A 19,374-nucleotide genomic window follows, 5' to 3' on the forward strand; every position below is an offset into this window, starting at 1 on the left:
TCAAACACGAAGTCATCGCAGTCTTTCCAAACCCTGGGACTGTTTGGACACACACACACACACTGCTTTGATACAGTCCAGTAATGGCGTTTGTTGACATTGGTGGATGAAGTTTATTGATATAACTGATTGAAAGTCACACTGTCGGTTGTGGAACAAAGCTGAAACATGGTTTGGAGATCCTCCTATGCTTTGGTTCTCGGGTTCAGGTGGCATCGGGGTGTTTGTTCTGTAAAGATACAACAAATAGACTTTGTGTTGGATTTGGAGGAACAGGGGCCACGAGGGAGAGTGAGGCTGGGGGAAAACAACATCAATTTACCAGATCAAATGAACACACTTGCCTGTTGAATAGCGGTGTAAACATGACGGCCCATTTAAATATCTCACCTCACCATGTTGATCGTAAGTATATTTTCTGAGAGTTATTTGAATGTGGCCTTGTATAAAGATGCCTAATGCTGTACGCAGTGTGGCTGAAGTGGGGGAATGTGTTTGTTTTAGACTTGTGCCCATTTACACTCTCGGTCTGGCAGTGCTATTGTGATAAATATCCTCTAAATTGAGCTCCCCGCGGTGCTTTGGCTGTTGGCAGTAAAACACGTCTTACAGGAACTTTTTCCTTTTTCATTAAAACAGCAAATATGTTTTGTTTTTATGTCTGATTTCTGGTTTGCTCCAGAGAAGGATTTGGATAAGGAGGAAATAACTGCTTCTGGGGTTCTAGTACATTTGCTGAAGTTATTTGTGAGATTGAACGTCAAACCGTTGTATTGGTTCTGCAAATGATGACAAATTATTGTTGTTGAATAGTCTACAACAATTTTGAGAATCGATGAATCTAGGGCTGCATTTCAGGCTTTTTTTAAATGATTGATTAATAAGCCAATTATTTTCTCCATTAATTGATTAATCGTTCTTTAAAATGGTAAAAAAAAGAAGTCCCGTTGTAATTTAAATTGTGAATTAAGTGATGATCTTCAAACAGTCTGAACACGTTCACTTTAATTTCATCATCATATAAAACTAAGAAACATCTGAGAAGCTGGAACCAGTGCATTTTTGCTTAAAGTATCTTTCACAGTTAATGGCGATTAACGGTCTGATGATTGTTTCAGATACATTTCATCAGAGTCATTGAAGGTCTAACGTTTCCTAATTCAAGTGTACATGTAATGCTTGACATTATTGTAAAGCAACTATCTTCACACTGTTGGTCAGACAAAACAGGACATTTCAAGATTTCTTGTTTAACAAATTATAAAAAGTAATCCTAATAATATTTTCTGACATACGATGGACTAAATGAGTCATTGAAACATCATAATGTAAGAACTCTTCAGTGAGCAGCCCTACTTCTAAATTAGAACTGACCTTCTAACATTATAATCATCAGCAGCCGAGGGTTACATAACCTGTGTGTGTGTGTGTGTGTGTGTGTGTGTGTGTGTGTGTGTGTGTGTGTGTGTGTGTGTGTGTGTGTGTGTGTGTGTGTGTGTGTGTGTGTGTGTGTGTGTGTGTGTGTGTGTGTGTGTGTGTGTGTGTGCGTGTGTTTGTGTTCATACAACCATGTATACATTTGTGTGTTTGCATGAACATGAGTAGGTGTGCGTCTGTGGCGTCTTCTCTGTGGTTCTTCATCTCCAACCGATCACCATCCACACACACACACACACACACCTACACACACACACACACACACACTCTTGATTTTACAGCTTGTTCAGTAGGAAAGCTGTCTGGCCCGTTACTGTACAGCCTGAGCCCCGACTTCTCTTTCCCTCCCAGACTAACTCCCTCAATTGCGGCTTGTTCAGGTCTTGTGTGTGTGTGTGTGTGTGTGGAGGAGTAGGAGGAAAGGGAGGTGCAGAGGAATGCAGGGTTGGGTCGGGTGGAGCGGGATGTTGGAGGGAAAAGAGGGCTCTCTGTTTTGTGTGTATGTGGAGTCTATAGAGAGATTAAGGATGTGTATGCACGTATTGATGAAGGTGTGTTTTCGCCTACCTGACAGAGGAGAGGAGAGTAATGGGGGGGGGGGCAGGAAGAAGAGTCGGGGGAAACATTTGATTTGATCTGTTTGGAATCAGGAAATCTTGACCTTCTATTTTTATGTTTATTGTGCGGTTTGAAGCTAAATTTGATCTGAAATATTTATGAAAGTCAAGGCTTTCAAAATCCACAAAAATGCAGAAGAGGGAGGATGGGAGAAAAGATGGATGAGACCAGACAAGTGATAGAAAAACACCAAAATGTTATGAATGATTCAGGAGCTGGACTGAGCTGAACTTAGGAATCCATGAATCGGCTTGTATACTTCAGGTTATACAGAAATGCATGCTTATGCAAAAACAAAATGCACACACACACACACACACACACACACACCTCCCAACGTGCAGAGCAGCGGGAACACTGCGGGCTGTGTCCGGTGGCTCTCCTTCACTTCCGCACCATAAATGTGTGTTTGCTATACGAGGGAACGCGGGGAGAAAAGAGGAATTCATGTTGGTGTTTATTTGAGCTTTGGCCAAATCAAACCTGGGGCTGCGTTGGCGCGCACTTTGCACCAAACCCCAGCCGCTCCTGTAACCCCCAGCCACACACACACACACACACACACACACATACTGTATACGCTCAGGTACTCGAGCATGCATACAACACAGATTCTACTACTCTCTCTCTCTCACACACAACCTGTTCATCATAGCCATATCAAGGTGTGTTTGTCTTTCCTTGCCCGCCTTTTTAGGTCCTCCCAGAGCAGGTATTTCCCTCTCTTACCCGCGCGCGCACACACACACACACACACATACATACACACACTGCCACTATGGAGAGGGGGGGGGGGGGCTGGCGGTCTGTGGGCTGAGTGTGTGAAGCACTTGCATTGATAACCTGCAGCTCAGAGTCACTCAGTCTCACTTTGTGGCCATCCTCTCTGCTGGAACTCCCTTCGCCCTGCTCCGTCTCCTTTCTGGCTTCTCACTCTCGGACTGTCTCTGGACACCCTCGGACCCCCTCTGTCGCTGTCACCATGACGCCTACCCCGTCGTTTTTCCTGCTGCTGCTCGGCCTCATGGGGGCTCAGGCCACCGTGGACCTCCGCACGGCCGCCGCCATGGGTAAGAATGATGACCTTTAACCCTAAAAGTTGTTTCTAATGCCAGTTGAGGACTCAGAGTCTTTGATGGTGAGATACCTGACATCTAATACTCTTTTCACTCTTTGTCCTCAAATATATCTCCAGTGGAAAGTGACTCACAGAATTGACATAAGATGAATAAGTGCGACGTAAATACAGAGGTAACAGCATTTTGGAAGAATATCCCTCTAAGTTCATTCTTGTCCATAAATCCAGGGACGGTGTGATGTGTGTTAACCAGTTGCTTTGCTGTAGAGTGGAATACATTCACAGAGGTAACAGAATTGAAGGAGAGTAATGGAAAAAGTTAAGGATTTAATAAATGTTTTTGTGTTTTAAAATGAATTTAGTCAGTATAATTACAAAAGAATATAATTAACTTTCAGTGTCTTTGGGTATTTATTGATTTGAAGTGATTAGACAGCCAGTGTTGAAGACAACATTTTACATTATATTAAAGTGTCTTTTGTGTTGTTGCCGGTGTTTAGATGACTGTTTCAGGATGGAGTTTGGTAGTTGGTACGCTGTGTGTGTGTGTGTGTGTGTGTGTGTGATGTAAAAGTTGGTGGGAGAAAAAACTGAAGGGAGGGAGAGAGGTGAAGGGTGAGAAGGGAGATCAGTAATGTTAAACGGACACTGGATGTTTTAGCGATTCATTTAACGAGGCCTTAATAAAGCCTGGACCCTCACTGAAACACATCCTCCCTGTTTTATTGTTATTATTATGACTACATTATCACAAAACAGTTCTCTGTCTTTCACACTCATTAGGCAGCTCCATCGGGTGTTTGCAGCTGAACAAGTTAAAGCTTTTTCAGCAAAAACGTTAATATAATGAAAATCTTAACTCAAAGAGTCACTTTCTCTGAGCTTCCAGTCACATCTCACTTTCTTGCTGATTTTGTTCAGTTTTTAATCTAATAATTCTATTTAATAATTATTCATTTTTATTCATATTATTATCTAAGAGTTTAAAAAACATATTTTTAAAGCAGGCCCATTTGATCTTTCTCTGTCCTTCATCTTTTTTTTTACCTCTCTTTTCTCCGCCTCTCTCCTCCACCCTCGTCTTCCTCCACCCCTGTTGCCTCCCTGCATCCTGTCCCATTGACCCTCCCTTCTCCCCTCAATACCTCCATTCTCCCCATGGTCCTCCCACCCCCCTTTTCTCACTTCTTCATCAATTTCCTTTTTCTTTTATCCATCTACATTTCTGAACCATCATGTGGATGTACAAGTGTTATGAAAACTATTATTAGAAGAATCCACAATAATCTTCTTTTTTCTGTCCTCCTGTCTTCATGTGTAGCGGCAGGTTTGTGCAAAACCCGTCCCACAGACATCGTGTTCATCGTCGACAGCAGTCGGAGCGTTCGGCCTTCAGAGTTTGAGCAGGTCAAGGTGTTCCTGGCTAAGGTCATCGAGGGGCTGGATGTTGGACCCAACGCCACCCGCGTGGGAGTCGTCAACTATGCCAGCCGCGTCAAGAACGAGGTACGGAGCTCCGCTAGCCTTCGCTAGCCTTCGCTAGCACTGGACAGCTTTTATTCATTCGTCAAAGTATTTCATATTGCTGACCTTGTTATTATTACGCAACTGTAGGTGTCGCTGAAGACGCACCGCACCAAAGCCGGGCTGATTAAGGCTGTGACTAAGATCGAGCCCCTGTCCACTGGAACAATGACTGGTCTGTCCATCCAGTTTGCCATGAATGTGGCCTTCAGTGAGGCCGAGGGCGCTCGCGTCAAATCTCCTGATATCAGCAAGGTCAGACACGCATTTACACGCATTTACACGCGCAACTCAACATATAACCCATCATTGTGATCGTCTTTTTTTAAATCTTATTTCGCTCCTCGTCCTTCGCAGGTTGCCATTATTGTGACAGACGGGCGTCCCCAGGACAGCGTGAAGGATGTGGCCCAGCGTGCACGGGATGCCGGTATTGAGATTTTTGCCATCGGCGTGGGACGTGTGGACATGAGCACCCTGAAGCAGATGGCCAGTGATCCTCTGGATGACCACGTGGACTACGTGGAGAGCTACAGCGTCATCGAGAAGCTCACCAAGAAGTTCCAGGAGGCCTTCTGTGGTAAGATGGGGCGGAGGAAGAGGAAGCGGGAGAAGAAGAAGGAAGGATGAGGGCCTTATTGTTAAAGTTAGAGGGACAGGTGCAGAAAACTGAGATTAGTCTGTAGCGATGGAAACAGGAAAAGATGGTTGAGAAGAATCCCTGTCAGGGCGGGTCATCATCATTATCCTTCATCACTGTGGAGAGAGCTGCCGCCCTATACTGAGGGTAAGATGTCAGGACTGTCATCTTTTCATTCCTACATGTTGCTGCTCTGCTCTCCCTCAACAAGACCGTTCAAACTCATGAAATACTCCCACTGCACGAGGGCATGCAGGGCAGGAACAACCTTTAGGAACGAAATGCGCTCCTGTTCTTCAGTCAACACTCGCATAACCGAGAGGCGAGACTGATCTCTGTGTAATTACCGATCCATTAGTGACAATCGTTAAACCTCTAATTATTGACGCCCCCTTGGCTCTCCCAGTCTGCGGCAGTTGTGCCCGCTGCCTGCCACTCACGACGCAGCAGCCAGTCTCGCTGCAGATGTTTCATCCAAGGGCAGCGCTGCACGACCTCAGTGTTGGACTGTTGTTGGACGAGCCTGTGCCTCGCATTTAGAAACAGAGAAAACGGATCTTGTTTATTTGAGGCTACTCCAATCTTCTCCACCTGTTTGTTTTAAGGATCCACTGGATTCATGCTGCGTCCACACATGTTCAAAACGGCTGGCTGCAGGTCACAGTGGATCATTAAAAATCAAAGCTAGATTCTTCCCGTTTTCAAACTGACATAGTTTCATTCTCTCCTCCTAACCCCCCCCCCCCCCCCCCCTCCTCCTCTGTGTGTGTGTGTGTGCCTCAACATACATTCTACTGTGTGTACGTGTGTGTTCTGCACGCACACACACACAGTGTCGGACCTGTGTGCCACTGGGGATCATGACTGTGAGCAGGTATGCATCAGCTCCCCCGGATCATACAAGTGTGCCTGCAAAGATGGCTTTACCCTCATGGACAATGGTCGCAGCTGCAGTGGTGAGTGTGTGTTTGCGTGTGTGTGTGTGTGTGCACGTGTGTGTGTGTGTGTGTGAAGGTATTTGTCCAAGCGCAGCAATTGTGCTACCAGAGTAACATGCCCTGTTGTGTGTCTGACATCACCAGCTTGCAGCAACGCGGCGACAGATGTGGTGTTCCTGATCGATGGCTCTAAGAGCGTGCGTCCAGAGAACTTTGAGCTGGTCAAGAAGTGGATCAACCAGATCGTGGACAAACTGGATGTTTCCGACAGCAAGGCTCACGTTGGACTGGTCCAGTACTCCAGCTCAGTCCGACAGGCACGTGTCTGTGTTTGCCATTTCAGTGTCCACCTAATATTCAACCTCCCTCTCGTACGCGTCAACGTCATGTTTCCGTCTCCCTCCTGCAGGAGTTCCCCCTGGGCCGCTACAACAACAAGAAGGACCTGAAGGAAGCTGTGAAGAAGATGGCCTACATGGAGAGGGGAACCATGACGGGCCAGGCTCTCCGCTATCTGACAGACAACAGCTTCAGCGCCGGTCAGGGCGCCCGGCCTGGAGTCGCCAAGGTGGGCATCGTCTTCACTGACGGACGCAGCCAGGACTACATCGGAGAAGCCGCCAAGAAGGCCAAGGAGCACGGTGAGAGGGAGAGGATGGATCTCTTAATGCATGGGTGTAGTGTAAGTAGATCCAATACAAACCCTACTTTTACCAGTCAGATGAGGGGAAACCTGTCTGTGTTTATGTTGCAGGTTTCAAGATGTACGCTGTTGGAGTGGGCAACGCAGTGGAGAATGAGCTGAAAGAGATCGCCTCTGAGCCGACTGGAGAGCACTACTTCTACACGGCTGACTTCAAAGCCATGACTCAGATCGCCAAGAAGCTGCAGATTAACATCTGTCAAGGTCCCACATGATCTACAAACAAGTCATTTCACTACATACTGGTACAATAACCCAGAACTTGAACTTGTGCTTTCTGTTCCTACAGAGGAGGACCCTTGTGAATGTGACTCCCTCGTAAAGTTCCAAAGGAAAGTAGAACAAGCCCTGCAGGCACTGACAAAAAAATATATCCTTTACAATGGGTGAAACGGTGTTGGAATAGGATGTTTGGAGGGAGGGTTATAATGTAGTTATCACATGTGGTGTCTTTGTCTTCATTGTTGCATGTCCTTGACAAAATCTCACTAGACAGTATGACGAAGAGGATCGCCTTGCTGGAGAACAAAATCGTCTGAGGACTCACATCCCTCGCTTTCCTATACATCCGCACACCCACAAACACACACACAAACACCTTTTACTTCCTGTAAAATACTGAAGAGAAACCCGTGTGAGTGTGAACCCTGACCTCTGCTTGTATCCTGAGCTCTCCCAAACCACCTCTGCCCCCTCCTCCTCTCTCTGTGTTACCTCTGCTTCCTCCTCCTCTCTGTGTTACCTCTGCTTCCTCCTCCTCTCTCTGTGTTACCTCTGCTTCCTCCTCCTCTCTCTGTGTTACCTCTGCTTCTTCCTCCTCTCTCTGTGTTACCTCTGCTTCCTCCTCCTCTCTCTGTGTTACCTCTGCTTCCTCCTCCTCTCTCTGTTACCTCTGCTTCCTCCTCCTCTCTCTGTGTTACCTCTGCTTCCTCCTCCTCTCTCTGTGTTACCTCTGCTTCCTCCTCCTCTCTCTGTGTTACCTCTGCTTCCTCCTCCTCTCTCTGTGTTACCTCTGCTTCCTCCTCTCTCTGTGTTACCTCTGCTTCCTCCTCCTCTCTCTGTGTTACCTCTGCTTCCTCCTCTCTCTGTGTTACCTCTGCTTCCTCCTCCTCTCTCTGTGTTACCTCTGCTTCCTCCTCTCTCTGTGTTACCTCTGCCTCCTCCTCCTCTCTCTGTGTTACCTCTGCTTCCTTCTCCTCTCTCTGTGTTACCTCTGCTTCCTCCTCCTCTCTCTGTGTTACCTCTGCCTCCTCCTCCTCTCTCTGTGTTACCTCTGCTTCCTTCTCCTCTCTCTGTGTTACCTCTGCTTCCTCCTCCTCTCTCTGTGTTACCTCTGCTTCCTCCTCCTCTCTCTGTTACCTCTGCTTCCTCCTCCTCTCTCTGTGTTACCTCTGCTTCCTCCTCCTCTCTCTGTGTTACCTCTGCTTCCTCCTCCTCTCTCTGTGTTACCTCTGCCCCCTCCTCCTCTCTCAGTGTTATCTCCTCCACCCTTGGGTCTCCTGGGACACGAAGCGCCGGTTTGCCATGGGGACCACGCCTTTTATGTGTGCTCCGAAGGTCATGCTCCATAGCCAGCCTGTGTGTTTGTTAATAAAAGTCTTCCCTCATAGGGAAACGGTGACGATACACTGAAGGGTTTTTCTTTGTTGCTGCCACAATGTTGAATTTCCCCAAACCGCTTTGAGTGTACGGAGCAGCGTATCACCCTCACTTGGTTGTCTGTTTCTATCTGACACACTCATCTTTCTCTTAGCCCCACACATATCCAATGTCCCACATGGTATATACTATACATACAGGTAAATTAATATAAGAAATATGTCTGATGTTTTTTTATTTTCCTAAATAAAGGTGATTCAGGAAGTACATAATATAAATTGTGAAACTATTGTATGCACACACAGAAATGAAGCAATTCTTACTTTTACACAGTTTTAGTTAATTAAATATGAATAAAAAGTACATTGAATATTCTTATGGCCCCTAAATGTGGGCTCAGAGGACCACAAGGGCTTGACAGGTGTTTCAATGAACAGTGTAAGATGTACGCAACGGCAGTCTTTTTCACTCATAACTTTATCGTAATTCTGCATAAAGTATTTCTGAAGTACTCAAATGATTCCCATATGACAGTGATCAGGACCAAAACAAAGTAGGATCCATACTGGTGGATTTGTGGGGTTCCCTGTCAAGAAAATGTAAACAGGAAACTTACTGCTTCTCACAGTTTCATTTTATAAAATGGAGCAAACAGCAAATCTATGGCTCTGGTAAGTATGATGATTTTGATCCGTCATCTTTGTTGACATCAATCAATCAATCACACTTTATTTCAGACTCAGGGTCCATATAATACATACATGTTATAGACTACATACTTAATTGATTAATAGATTGATTAATGGGCAATAGTTGCTACAGTCATGTAAATGAGTAATTATTAGAAAGCAAACAGGTGAATTGACAAGTTTTATTTTTTATTATTTTACATTACATGTTAGAAGTGTAAGTGAAGGTTGAATTGTTCAGAAATTGAAACATTGGTTGTTTTTTTATTGAGAAGTATTTATTCACCTTAAAGTGCAGTTTGTTGGTGAGAAAAGTTTTCACAACGTCACAATGACGCAGCATAAGAGGAGAAAAAAGCTCTTCAACTCCGAGCAGCTGAACGAAACCAGCGAGCGAAGGCTGTCATTGTCTCTTGGTGCTTCATGAAAGCTGATTTTAAACTTTGCATTGCGCTCTAGTCTGGGAGTCCAGTCCAAAACACGAACCACTGGCTCGCACAGTGTTTTGTTTTTATTACCGAGCCACCGTTAAACTTTATTGTTAACTGTTATTGAGTTTACAGACTGCAGCATCTGCTAACAGCAGCTAGGCTAGCTGAGCGAGCTAACCGGGGCAGACCGTCTCTACGGTCCCGGTAACCGGGGGTATGAGCACAGATAACTGTCTCTGGTGTGCGAGACAGCTTTGAAGAAGGTCAGTTTGCTTTAATGATTGGTGGAACAGGTGATTGCGCAGTCAACTGACAACAGACACTATCGAGCATCCGGGCATTTAAAAGAACACCAACGTTTGCGTCAAACTAGCTAGCACGAGCTCAACACGGGTGCGTCAAGAATCCGTTCGAGGTGTTTTGGGACCAATAACAACAGATGGCGAGAAACGGATACAACACACCGGCTCTAGACTCCGGTCGACACCGGTACGAGTCAGAGTCCGACGTTGGCCCGACTGTCAAAAGCTTAGCACGGCTGTGCAGCAAGGACGAGGACGAGCGAGCAGCGTCTCTGGAGGAGCTCAGCCAGGGGGTTCTGGCGTGTTTGGGATCGGACCGGCTGATCAGTAAACAAACACTTTTAAATCTGCTTCGAGTGTCCCGGTCGTGTCCACTGCAGGAGGTTCGGGGGAGAGCGACCGAGCTGCTGCGAACCGCACAGGTAAATGTTGGGATAGTATTTAGTAGTATCTTAGCATTTTTTCTTTTTAGCACGAATGTTATTGCTTTAGCTGCTTGTCGTGAAATTCCAAGAATAGGTGGATGATTGAATAACAGTTCGCGATGACGTTAAGGTATGATCAGTCAAGAGTTATCAGCTGATTAGCACTTTCCATCAGACTGCTTGATATTTCATCAGACGTTGAACTGTGTGAGGTGACGCAAGACTCCGCTGTGGTGAGCACAAACAAGCTGGCCGGACACGCCCCCTCTCTGTCCGGACACGCCCCCTCCCGCTGTCCTGAGCTGAACAACACATCGGACACACCCCCTCCTCGAGCCTCTCCACAGCTCACTGCACATTTAGGAATATAAAGTCAAAGCTGGTGTTGGAGGCTTTTTCGGTGTATGTGTCGTCTCTGTTGGCGATAACGAGCGGAGACTTTATTGTGCCGTCCTTCTGTTGATGTCTGTGAGTTGAATGCGTGGCTTTGGTTACAGATTTTATGGGCTGCGAGGTTATAAAACGGGCTCTCCAGTTACAGAACAGCTGCTGCAGTCTAAGTAAAGTCTAGTCAAGTTCATGGGGGTTAAAGCTGATTTCTCATTTATCTTCATGTAACATGCATTTATATGTAAAATCTGTATTATTCATGTATTCTGAAGATGTTGAAGAATATCTAACCCTTTAGTTGTTTGCTCAAAACATTTTTTAATTGTGATGAACTAATGTATACGGTTTAAGACAATTCATTGATTTGTCGATCAACAGAACAACTGCTTGGATGATTGATTTATTGTTTTTGGAGCAGAAAAGCCTAAACCACTCCATTCCAGCTTCTTGTGAAACTTTGCTGCTTTTCTTTGTCTAAGCGTAATCGTGAACTCAATATCTTTACGTCTCGGACTGTTTATCAGACAAAACAAGTACTTTGAGGACAATATCCAACAAGCATTCTGTATTATTTTCTGACATTTGATCGCTCAAAAGATTTATCGAGAAGATAATTGTCCGATTAATCCGACATTAAATCAGATGTTGTTTCACGGTGTTATTTCCCAAACTCTCTGTCTTCCTGCTTAGGAACAAGGAGTTGAAGTACCTCGGGCGCTGGCATCAGGCCCAAGTGCCTTTATTCCTGCAAAAGAGGTGTGTATGGCTTGTTTTTTAAAAGTACATCTATTTACCCCATTATTCAAGAAAAGAATTGCGGTTTTCTTTCCAATAGTAAATCCCATGAGGATTGGGGCAGTGTATATTGTTGATCACCATTTATTATTTGCCATGTGATGTTTATTGATCAAACAATTTAGATAAGGGATGCAGTTTCACCAGTTGGTTTCAGGGTGGCTCAGAGCTTGCCTCTGTCTTAACCAAAGACTGAACTGGGCTCGTTTCAGGCTGGCATCGTGATAAACAGTGCAGCCGTGCAGCCAGCTATTCTGCCGCAACACCTGTTGCTTCCTGTCATCAAGACAAGCAATAACACACACATGTTGCAAAAGCTGATGACTCAAAAATCTAATTTAATATGCGACTTACTGGAAGCTTTCCACTGGGGAGAGTGGAAATGTTGCATCAGCTTTTAAAGGCTCTTTATTTCCAGCATTTTTAAGTGAATCCTTACCAACGTGTCCTCAAGCATTGTAACAATATAAAGTGAGTTTAGTTGTGTTGCTGTTGCTCTTTAGATGTTGAAAGAAGTGCCGGACCAGGACATCCTCATCGAGTCTTTCCTGTCAGTGGGCCGCGTGGACCACATCACATTGGTGATGGCAATGCACCCCGCCTACCTCAGCTGCTTCCTGAGGACCCAGCATGCTTTGTTGGAGATGGACGGCCCGTTGCCCCGTCACTGGAGACATTACATCGCTGTTATGGTAAGAGAACCACAGTATATGATTAACTAGTGACACCTATCGGAGCTTTTCAGATCAATGCCCGTGACCACAGCGAGGGCCTCATGTGCTCTCCTGAAGGTAAAACTTTACATTCAACACGACTATTGAGGTCTATAAGAGTACACGGCTCAACAGAGCTGTGACTCTCTGTCACAGTGGCTGAAGTGCTGAAGAGAAACCTGTGGTTGTTCTTTATTTTGTCTTGTAATAAGCTGCTCTGGCATTACGGAGGGCCTTCTTATATGTTTTCTCGCCAGACTAACCGAGATTCTTCCAAATTGGTGGAACGCCATATCCTTTCAAGTTTTTGCAATGTTTGCTTTAATTTGCGGGTTTGAGGGTTATACCATGGAGCAAACGTCCTCTGTTTTATTATCTTTTTTTTAGAGGAGCAATGGAGTCTATTGTCGTTCACAGTGAGGCTGTAGCAGTATCGACATTGTGATCGATCTGTGACGGACAAAAGTTAGCACAGGAGTCCTCTGTTGTATTGAGACATGGTTATTGAATTAAATGCAGATTGAATCGCTTCTTTAAATTTAGCTACAGCACTATCAGATAGACATCTAGTGTAGAAACGTTTCCCTAATGGCGTCTACTCAAAGTTATTAGGTAATAGTCCGATTAAAAGAGGGTTCTGTGGAAAGACTATTAAGCCAGAACAAGGTTTCACGATCAGCTCCCAATGAGGTTGTACTCATTCTTTCCCCTATGAAGCTTGTAACGGATTGATACTAAGCTGGGTTGGTCAACAAATGAAACAATATAGAGTCCATAGTGGGATGCATGTACTGCATATTGTTTCATTGATTGGTATATTGCTCTGTAAAGTTGCTCTGCTAGTTTTTTTAAATTTATATTTGATCCCACGTCACAGCATATGTATGTATGTATGTATGTATATTCTTATTGTTACTTAAAAGTAAAGCATTTGATCGATACATGAACAATCAAACACGATTGGACTAGGTAAATACAAATATATCAAAGTAATATTAGTACACAGTTAACTTATCCTTTACTTTAAGCAGATGGTATTGTTGTCGGTTAGAGTTTCCATCCTGGTGCACCGAGTTAAATCCTGCAAGCTGTGACCTGGCAGGTTAAAACATAACCGTAAAAAGTTTTATATTCATAAGCCTATGAGGAGACGTTTTAGTGGTACTGACCATGTGTTAGTCTTGTATTTATTTGCATCTATATTCATTTCGTTTTGTGAGAAATGAGGTGGCAATGACAATAGCTGTAATTAGGTCCAGTGAGTCTATCCGTGTAATGTTTAGGCGAGATATTGCTTGAATAACAGCTTAAACATTCAAAGTAATGTCATGTGAAAGACTCTGCAGCTATTATTTTCTCTTGTTGTGACCAAGTCAAGTGTGCCAAATAGTTTTTATCGTTTCATTCTTTTATCTTAATATAGTTATGAATAGATTTTATTATACTAATATTGCTGTAATGCTGTTTCCTCTGCAGCCCACTTGCAGTCAGTTCAGCTGTAGTGACCAGTGAACAGAAGCATTCACACTGAGTCATGTGATGGAACTACACTTCCAACAGAACCTCTCACAGTGCCGTAGCTGGGTAGAAACAGCTGCTGCTAATACAATTCCGCTATCTGTGCTTTCTATTTTGCAAGAGCAACATTGCAGCTTCGTGTGCTTAGCGCAGCCCCAAGACGACTGTGATTTGTTTAAAGAAATAAAAACAAGTCCGAATGTTTTTTGTTTTTCTTTTTCGCTTCGATAGCAGAATGTTAATGTGTGCAGCGGCTTTGCGACCCTCCAGTAGCAGCAAGCGCTGACGATAATGATTATGTCCAACCCTTATCCTTCCTTCAAGATACTACTATTGCACAAAAATGCACATTTTGAAAGCAATCGAAAAGTCAAGAAACAAGATATTTTCTTTGTTGTTGTCGCAATCTAAAAACCGGGGTGAGTTAAATGATCTTATTCAGGTCGTTCCCTGCTTGAGGGTTTTATTTCAGCTACTGTATCCTAGTGAGCCACTAACAGGGTCTGCCAAAGACTGATCCCCTCACAAACATTTAACGACGCTCATCGCTCATATATTCGTCACGTTAGCTGCCCTTTCGCTTCAGAAAGGCCATGTCATTAGACTCAAAATGATCTATATGTGGCGAAATGTAGTTGTGTTGCTTTAACCTCTGAGCCCTTTTCATATTGATGAGCACGGGCAGTTCTTATGCATTATGGCACTGGTATACACAGAGCAGTGATTTAAGCTGTGCTTTTAACGGATGGGGTGATTTATGTTTCGCAGGCCGCAGCTCGACATCACTGCTCGTACCTGGTGCAGCAGCACAGCGCGGGCTTCCTCGACGCTGGAGGGGAAGAGAGCTGGCTGAGTGGCCTCGAGCACGCTCCCACCAAACTCCGCAGCCTGCAAACACTCAACAAGCTGCTGGCACACCGGCCCTGGCTCATCACACAGCAGCACATCCAGGTCAGACACCCACTTAGGCCCTCAAAAGTTCAGTTTCTTTATTTACAGGGACACTTTGCAGACGTGATTCATACAAAACACACACAATCCTAGACACTGATGGAGGACAAGAAACAACAGGACATAGATTACAGAGTGGTTCAGTTCAGTGGGAGTTTTTAAAGTAAATAATCAAAGCAATCTCTTCAAATGAGCAATCGGTTTAATGCCCTTTTAACGTGTGAATGGTAGCAGAGACGAGGGAAAGCTTTTATCTCTTGGCCCTCATGCTAGACACTTTAAAACAGGGACCTGAGGGTAACAACACGGAACATTAAAACTGATTCAATGAAACTGTTTGTCATCATATTATAGTGAATTGATTCATTAGCTTTCTGACTGTATCTGAAATTACTCGCTCAAGATAAGTATAATATATTCTATTGTAATTCACCTTTTGTGGCGTTTTCATGAGGTTTTCTGCTGTTTTGTGATTAAACTATATTGTCAGGTGTTCATTTTATTTTAGCCTCCTCTGTATTCGGTGGTCGTAACTTAACAAGAAGAGTCGATGCTCTCGATGTCAACAAATCTAAAATATATTGTAAATCGAACGCTTGTCTCTCTATTGGAAATAACCCAATTGCCCGGGTGTCCTCCACTAGTTTCGAGGAGCTTCATACCGACACTTTCTTTAGCGGAGTCCGCCATGTTGCACCACCATGTCTCTCGCAGTAGCTCTCAGTCACGCTTGTGAAACTGTGGCAACGTGAGCTGTAGCCAACAGTTGTAGCACTAAACACAAAGTGCAGCCGGGGCTGACATGAATGTCCTTTGTTTTGCAGGTATAGAAATGAAAAGATGGTGCCTGATAATAAGTTACGGCCAACCAAAATCATTACAATTCATGCCCAATAATTGTTGAGATATTAAAGTGAAGGCCCCCAACCAACTAACGGGCAATACCACCCAACAAAGCCATGATAGAACACCTCACTTACCCAACACCTGCCCCTCTACCTTGCAGGAGCTGGTGTGTCCCAGAGCAGAGCCTCGCTGGTCACTGGCTGAACTCATACACGCTGTGATCCTGATGGCACATGCTCACTCACTCTGCTCCTTTGGGTGGGGATGCGGCTTGAACCCTGAACCCGACCACATCGGAGGTTATACTTTCCAACTCCCATCCCCCAGTCACCTTCCCCGAAGCCCCCACAGCCCTCTTAGCCCCGCTCACGAGGATGGCAGGCAAGAGGTGAGTCAAGCAGTCTTTTTTTTAAATTGTTTTTACCACAGATCTGATCGGTCGACACTGAACAATGTCAACAAAATTCCAGTGATGTTTTACCAGTTGCGCCGGTTTTGGAACAGCTGAAGATGCATGACATATTGTTGATTTACTGTTACAAAACAAAGAAGTCAGTAAATTCCTCTCTCTCTATCTACTCCAGCTGGGTGACGGAGCGATGGAGGTGGAGGTGTTGATGCAGAGGATGGTGGAGCTGCAGCAGCAGGAGGAAGAGTGCACACAGGAGGAGATGGTTACTCGCTTTGAGAGGGAGAGGAGCGAGAGCATACCAACCAGTAAATGCATGCGTGTTCATCCCATGCGTCATTCACATTGTTTGACGTTAGTTCACTCACTTTGTCTTCTTTGTCGTATTTATTTTAGCGGTTGTGCGAGAAGCCCCACCCGATCTGGTGCTGCGTCTGGTGGAGGATCCAGAGTTCAGATACGAGGATTTTGCCCCCAAAGGAGAGCAGTCGCCACCCACCATGAGAGCTCAGGTAGTGTGTTCCAGTTGAGATCATTACATACATTCCCAATTTATTTATTCAGGCTTTTTACAGTTTTGTTTGCGCTAAGCGTCAGAGACCCGTGTTTGTTGATGTTGGTGTGTGATGTGTGCAGGACTACTCATGGGAGGACCACGGCTTCTCTCTGGTCAACAGACTACTGCCAGACATGGGCCAGCTCCTGGATGAGAAATTCCAGGTACCCTCACCTTTAACCTTGTAGAAGTACACTAAAGCCCCTTTCCCACTGGATAAATGTTATGTTTAGTCGTAAAGGTTACAATCGGCGGTTCATTCCGCGGACGAATGGCTCTGCTGTAGTTATTACACCAGGGTGGACACGCTCATTTTACGGTGCTTTCTTTTTCATCTCCGCCACAAATTTCGTCTGTCCACATCCAAGCATTGAACATTGTTCCAAAATGAGTGGGTAGTAAGCAAACAATGTAACGTTTTCCCTGGCATCCATGCTGCTTTCTACTGTTTTCTGTCAAGTTTGTAACCTCGAACGCACCAGGAAAAAAACCCCCAGAAAGGCAGAGAATCCGACAGAGACGCATCGCTACAGGCGAGGACGCTTCAAAAAATGACGGAGCACTTTGGGCAAAACTGCGCAGTGCGTCTTTAAAGTGGGGCTGCGTGCACAACCTGGATTGAACTGGATTTAAAAATGTATTCAGGCAGACAAACGATGTGGTTAATTGTAACTAAATACAGCTAATATCAACCTTTTTGACTGCATTTACCATTGTCCCACTGTTTCTACCACATCTACTGGCGATGCGCAACGTAAGACAGCAGTGCAGACCAGACGAGCCTTACAACAGGCAAACTGATCCGGGCTACACTTGTCCACTGGCAATGGGAAAGGAGTCGATCGCTTATTTTTAGTAGGGTTTTCCCGCATTTAATAGAAACTGCATACACGTGAATTTATCAGATTGATTTAGCTTATTATATTGAGATTTAACTACATCTTTGCAGGTTGTGAGCAACATGACCTACCACAGGATGGCCATGCATGAAGGCGTGGACACTCACACTCTGAGAAAGGCTCTGTGGAACTACATCCACTGTCTGTACGGGATACGGTCAGTGCTCTTAGAAATCAAGTTTGAAAGTTAGTTTTGTCTCTGCTGCGTCAGTAACTTGTTATTGTACCTGTGCAGCTACGACGATTATGACTACGGCAGCGTGAACGTGCTGTTGGAGCGCTCTCTGAAGGTGTTTGTTAAGACCATGGCCTGTCACCCCGAGCAGACCACGGCTCGTGTTTACCACGCATTCTGGAGACACTTCAGACACTCCGAAAAGGTACAAACGTGTTCAATGTCATTAGAGAATGAGATTTTCAATTGCAGACGGGACTTAAAAGTCTATCATCTAGTAACCTGAAGGTCATTTCTTTGTTGTTTTTGTGTTGCAGGTTCATGCAAACCTGATAGTGATGGAAGCCCGGCTACAAGCGGCCCTTCTTTATACCTTACGCGCCATCACACACTACATGAGATGACGCACTCACTCACACACGTTTTTTGCAAATGTTGAGCCAGCTGTGACGTACCACAACCCAATGCAGAACACAACATGGACAGACAATCACACACACACACTACAGTGAATAGTTGTTTATGCATATCCCCAGTTTCAGTGTTAATATTGTGATGCTGCTTTGGGACTGGGATATCTGATATTTAAAACTTGTTACTTATTTGCACTGAAATTAATCGGGTTTTGTTTCCCACAATTGAGCCTCAAGTGTTGCTGTGAATATCTTGCACATGTTTCCGCCACACACACACACGCACACATATCTTACGAGTAAGGTATGCAGGTGGAGTAAGGTCTGGTATAACTAAATCATCGTGATTGAAGTGTCTGTTCAGGCCAATAATCTGTCGCCCACAGATACCAGCCGTTCACCTCACCAGGACTACTCTGGCCTCAGTCCTCTCTGTTTGTAGCACGCAGAGGCTGAGATGAAAACAAATAACTTGTATTTTTATAAACAATAAAAAGATACTTTGTCAAAATGTAAACACTGTGTTGTGTCTGGACATCATGTTCTGGCAAAAACCATCGGACTGCGTCATCAGATTTTTTTTAATTTTTTAATTCTGATTTAAATGGGTAGTAAAAGAGACTTTATTATGAGATTTACATTTCTTGTGTTTATGATCCAAGACACACAGTTCAACACAAACGTCTGGATGTGTTGGAGCGGGAGTTACCATGATTCCCCACACGATGGCGACATAGACTTAGAAGAAGCGTATAATGACGCCACAGTTCACTCTGCCAAGTCACTCTTTAATGTGATCTGTAATGGTGTGACAATATACAGCTGAATGTGCCTGACCTGGTGTTGATCGAAAGTAGTATTAATAGCACGAGAAGAAAAGCAACATGCCAGTAAAGCGCACAAGAGTAAACACCCATTTTTGGACTATACGCACGCGGATGTCGCACATTTCGTTATGTCTTCCTGTAGTTCACACCAGAGTGCGCGTGTCGCGTCTCGCCCTGAGAGTGAAAACACGCCCAGACTGCATCAGCAGCAGCCTCTGTCGGTTTGCTTGGTGTTTGAGGGAACCTAAAGTTAGTGCTTACAGCTAGAACATCAACTTTTACGTTAATAGTAAAGTCTTGTTCAACCTTCTTTATCAATGTAGCCTGGCGTACTATTTTTTATTTTTATTTTTTGATGATGGGTGTCAACATTATCGTAAAAGATAATTTCATGTTAGAATCTCCGGTGTGATAGTTTACAGAATAATAATTATTGGGGGTGCATTCCTCTTTAATATGGTAAAAAAAAAGGCTGGTAGTCCACATTTCTAAAAGGTA

The 19,374-nt window shown here is 44.5% G+C and overlaps 2 protein-coding genes across 3 annotated transcripts; both read left to right on the forward strand.

Annotated features, from left to right (window-relative positions):
- Positions 1–2,973: 2,973 nt before the first annotated feature.
- matn1 (matrilin 1) lies at positions 2,974–7,328 on the forward strand (the record flags this gene model as incomplete). The annotated part of the gene is made up of 9 exons (XM_079288685.1): positions 2,974–3,125; positions 4,455–4,639; positions 4,748–4,912; positions 5,015–5,237; positions 6,131–6,253; positions 6,380–6,552; positions 6,645–6,876; positions 6,990–7,142; positions 7,228–7,328. The coding sequence occupies exons 1-9, from the start codon at positions 3,038–3,040 to the stop codon at positions 7,326–7,328; spliced, it is 1,443 nt and encodes a 480-aa protein (XP_079144811.1). The 5' UTR covers positions 2,974–3,037.
- A 2,279-nt stretch (positions 7,329–9,607) lies between these two features.
- sesn2 (sestrin 2) lies at positions 9,608–18,547 on the forward strand. 2 transcript variants are annotated; one of them, XM_079288672.1, is made up of 11 exons: positions 9,608–10,381; positions 11,465–11,530; positions 12,073–12,261; positions 14,569–14,751; positions 15,758–15,985; positions 16,182–16,314; positions 16,403–16,518; positions 16,643–16,726; positions 17,512–17,618; positions 17,697–17,841; positions 17,954–18,547. In XM_079288672.1, the coding sequence occupies exons 1-11, from the start codon at positions 10,097–10,099 to the stop codon at positions 18,038–18,040; spliced, it is 1,623 nt and encodes a 540-aa protein (XP_079144798.1). In that variant the 5' UTR covers positions 9,608–10,096; the 3' UTR covers positions 18,041–18,547. The 2 variants fall into 2 exon arrangements, with proteins under 2 accessions (XP_079144798.1, XP_079144799.1); XM_079288673.1 differs by lacking the exon at positions 9,608–10,381 and adding an exon at positions 10,618–10,852.
- The last annotated feature ends 827 nt before the right edge of the window (positions 18,548–19,374 follow it).

Source organism: Melanostigma gelatinosum (genome assembly GCF_949748355.1).
Source record: "Melanostigma gelatinosum genome assembly, chromosome: 17".
Lineage (NCBI taxonomy): Eukaryota > Metazoa > Chordata > Actinopteri > Perciformes > Zoarcidae > Melanostigma > Melanostigma gelatinosum.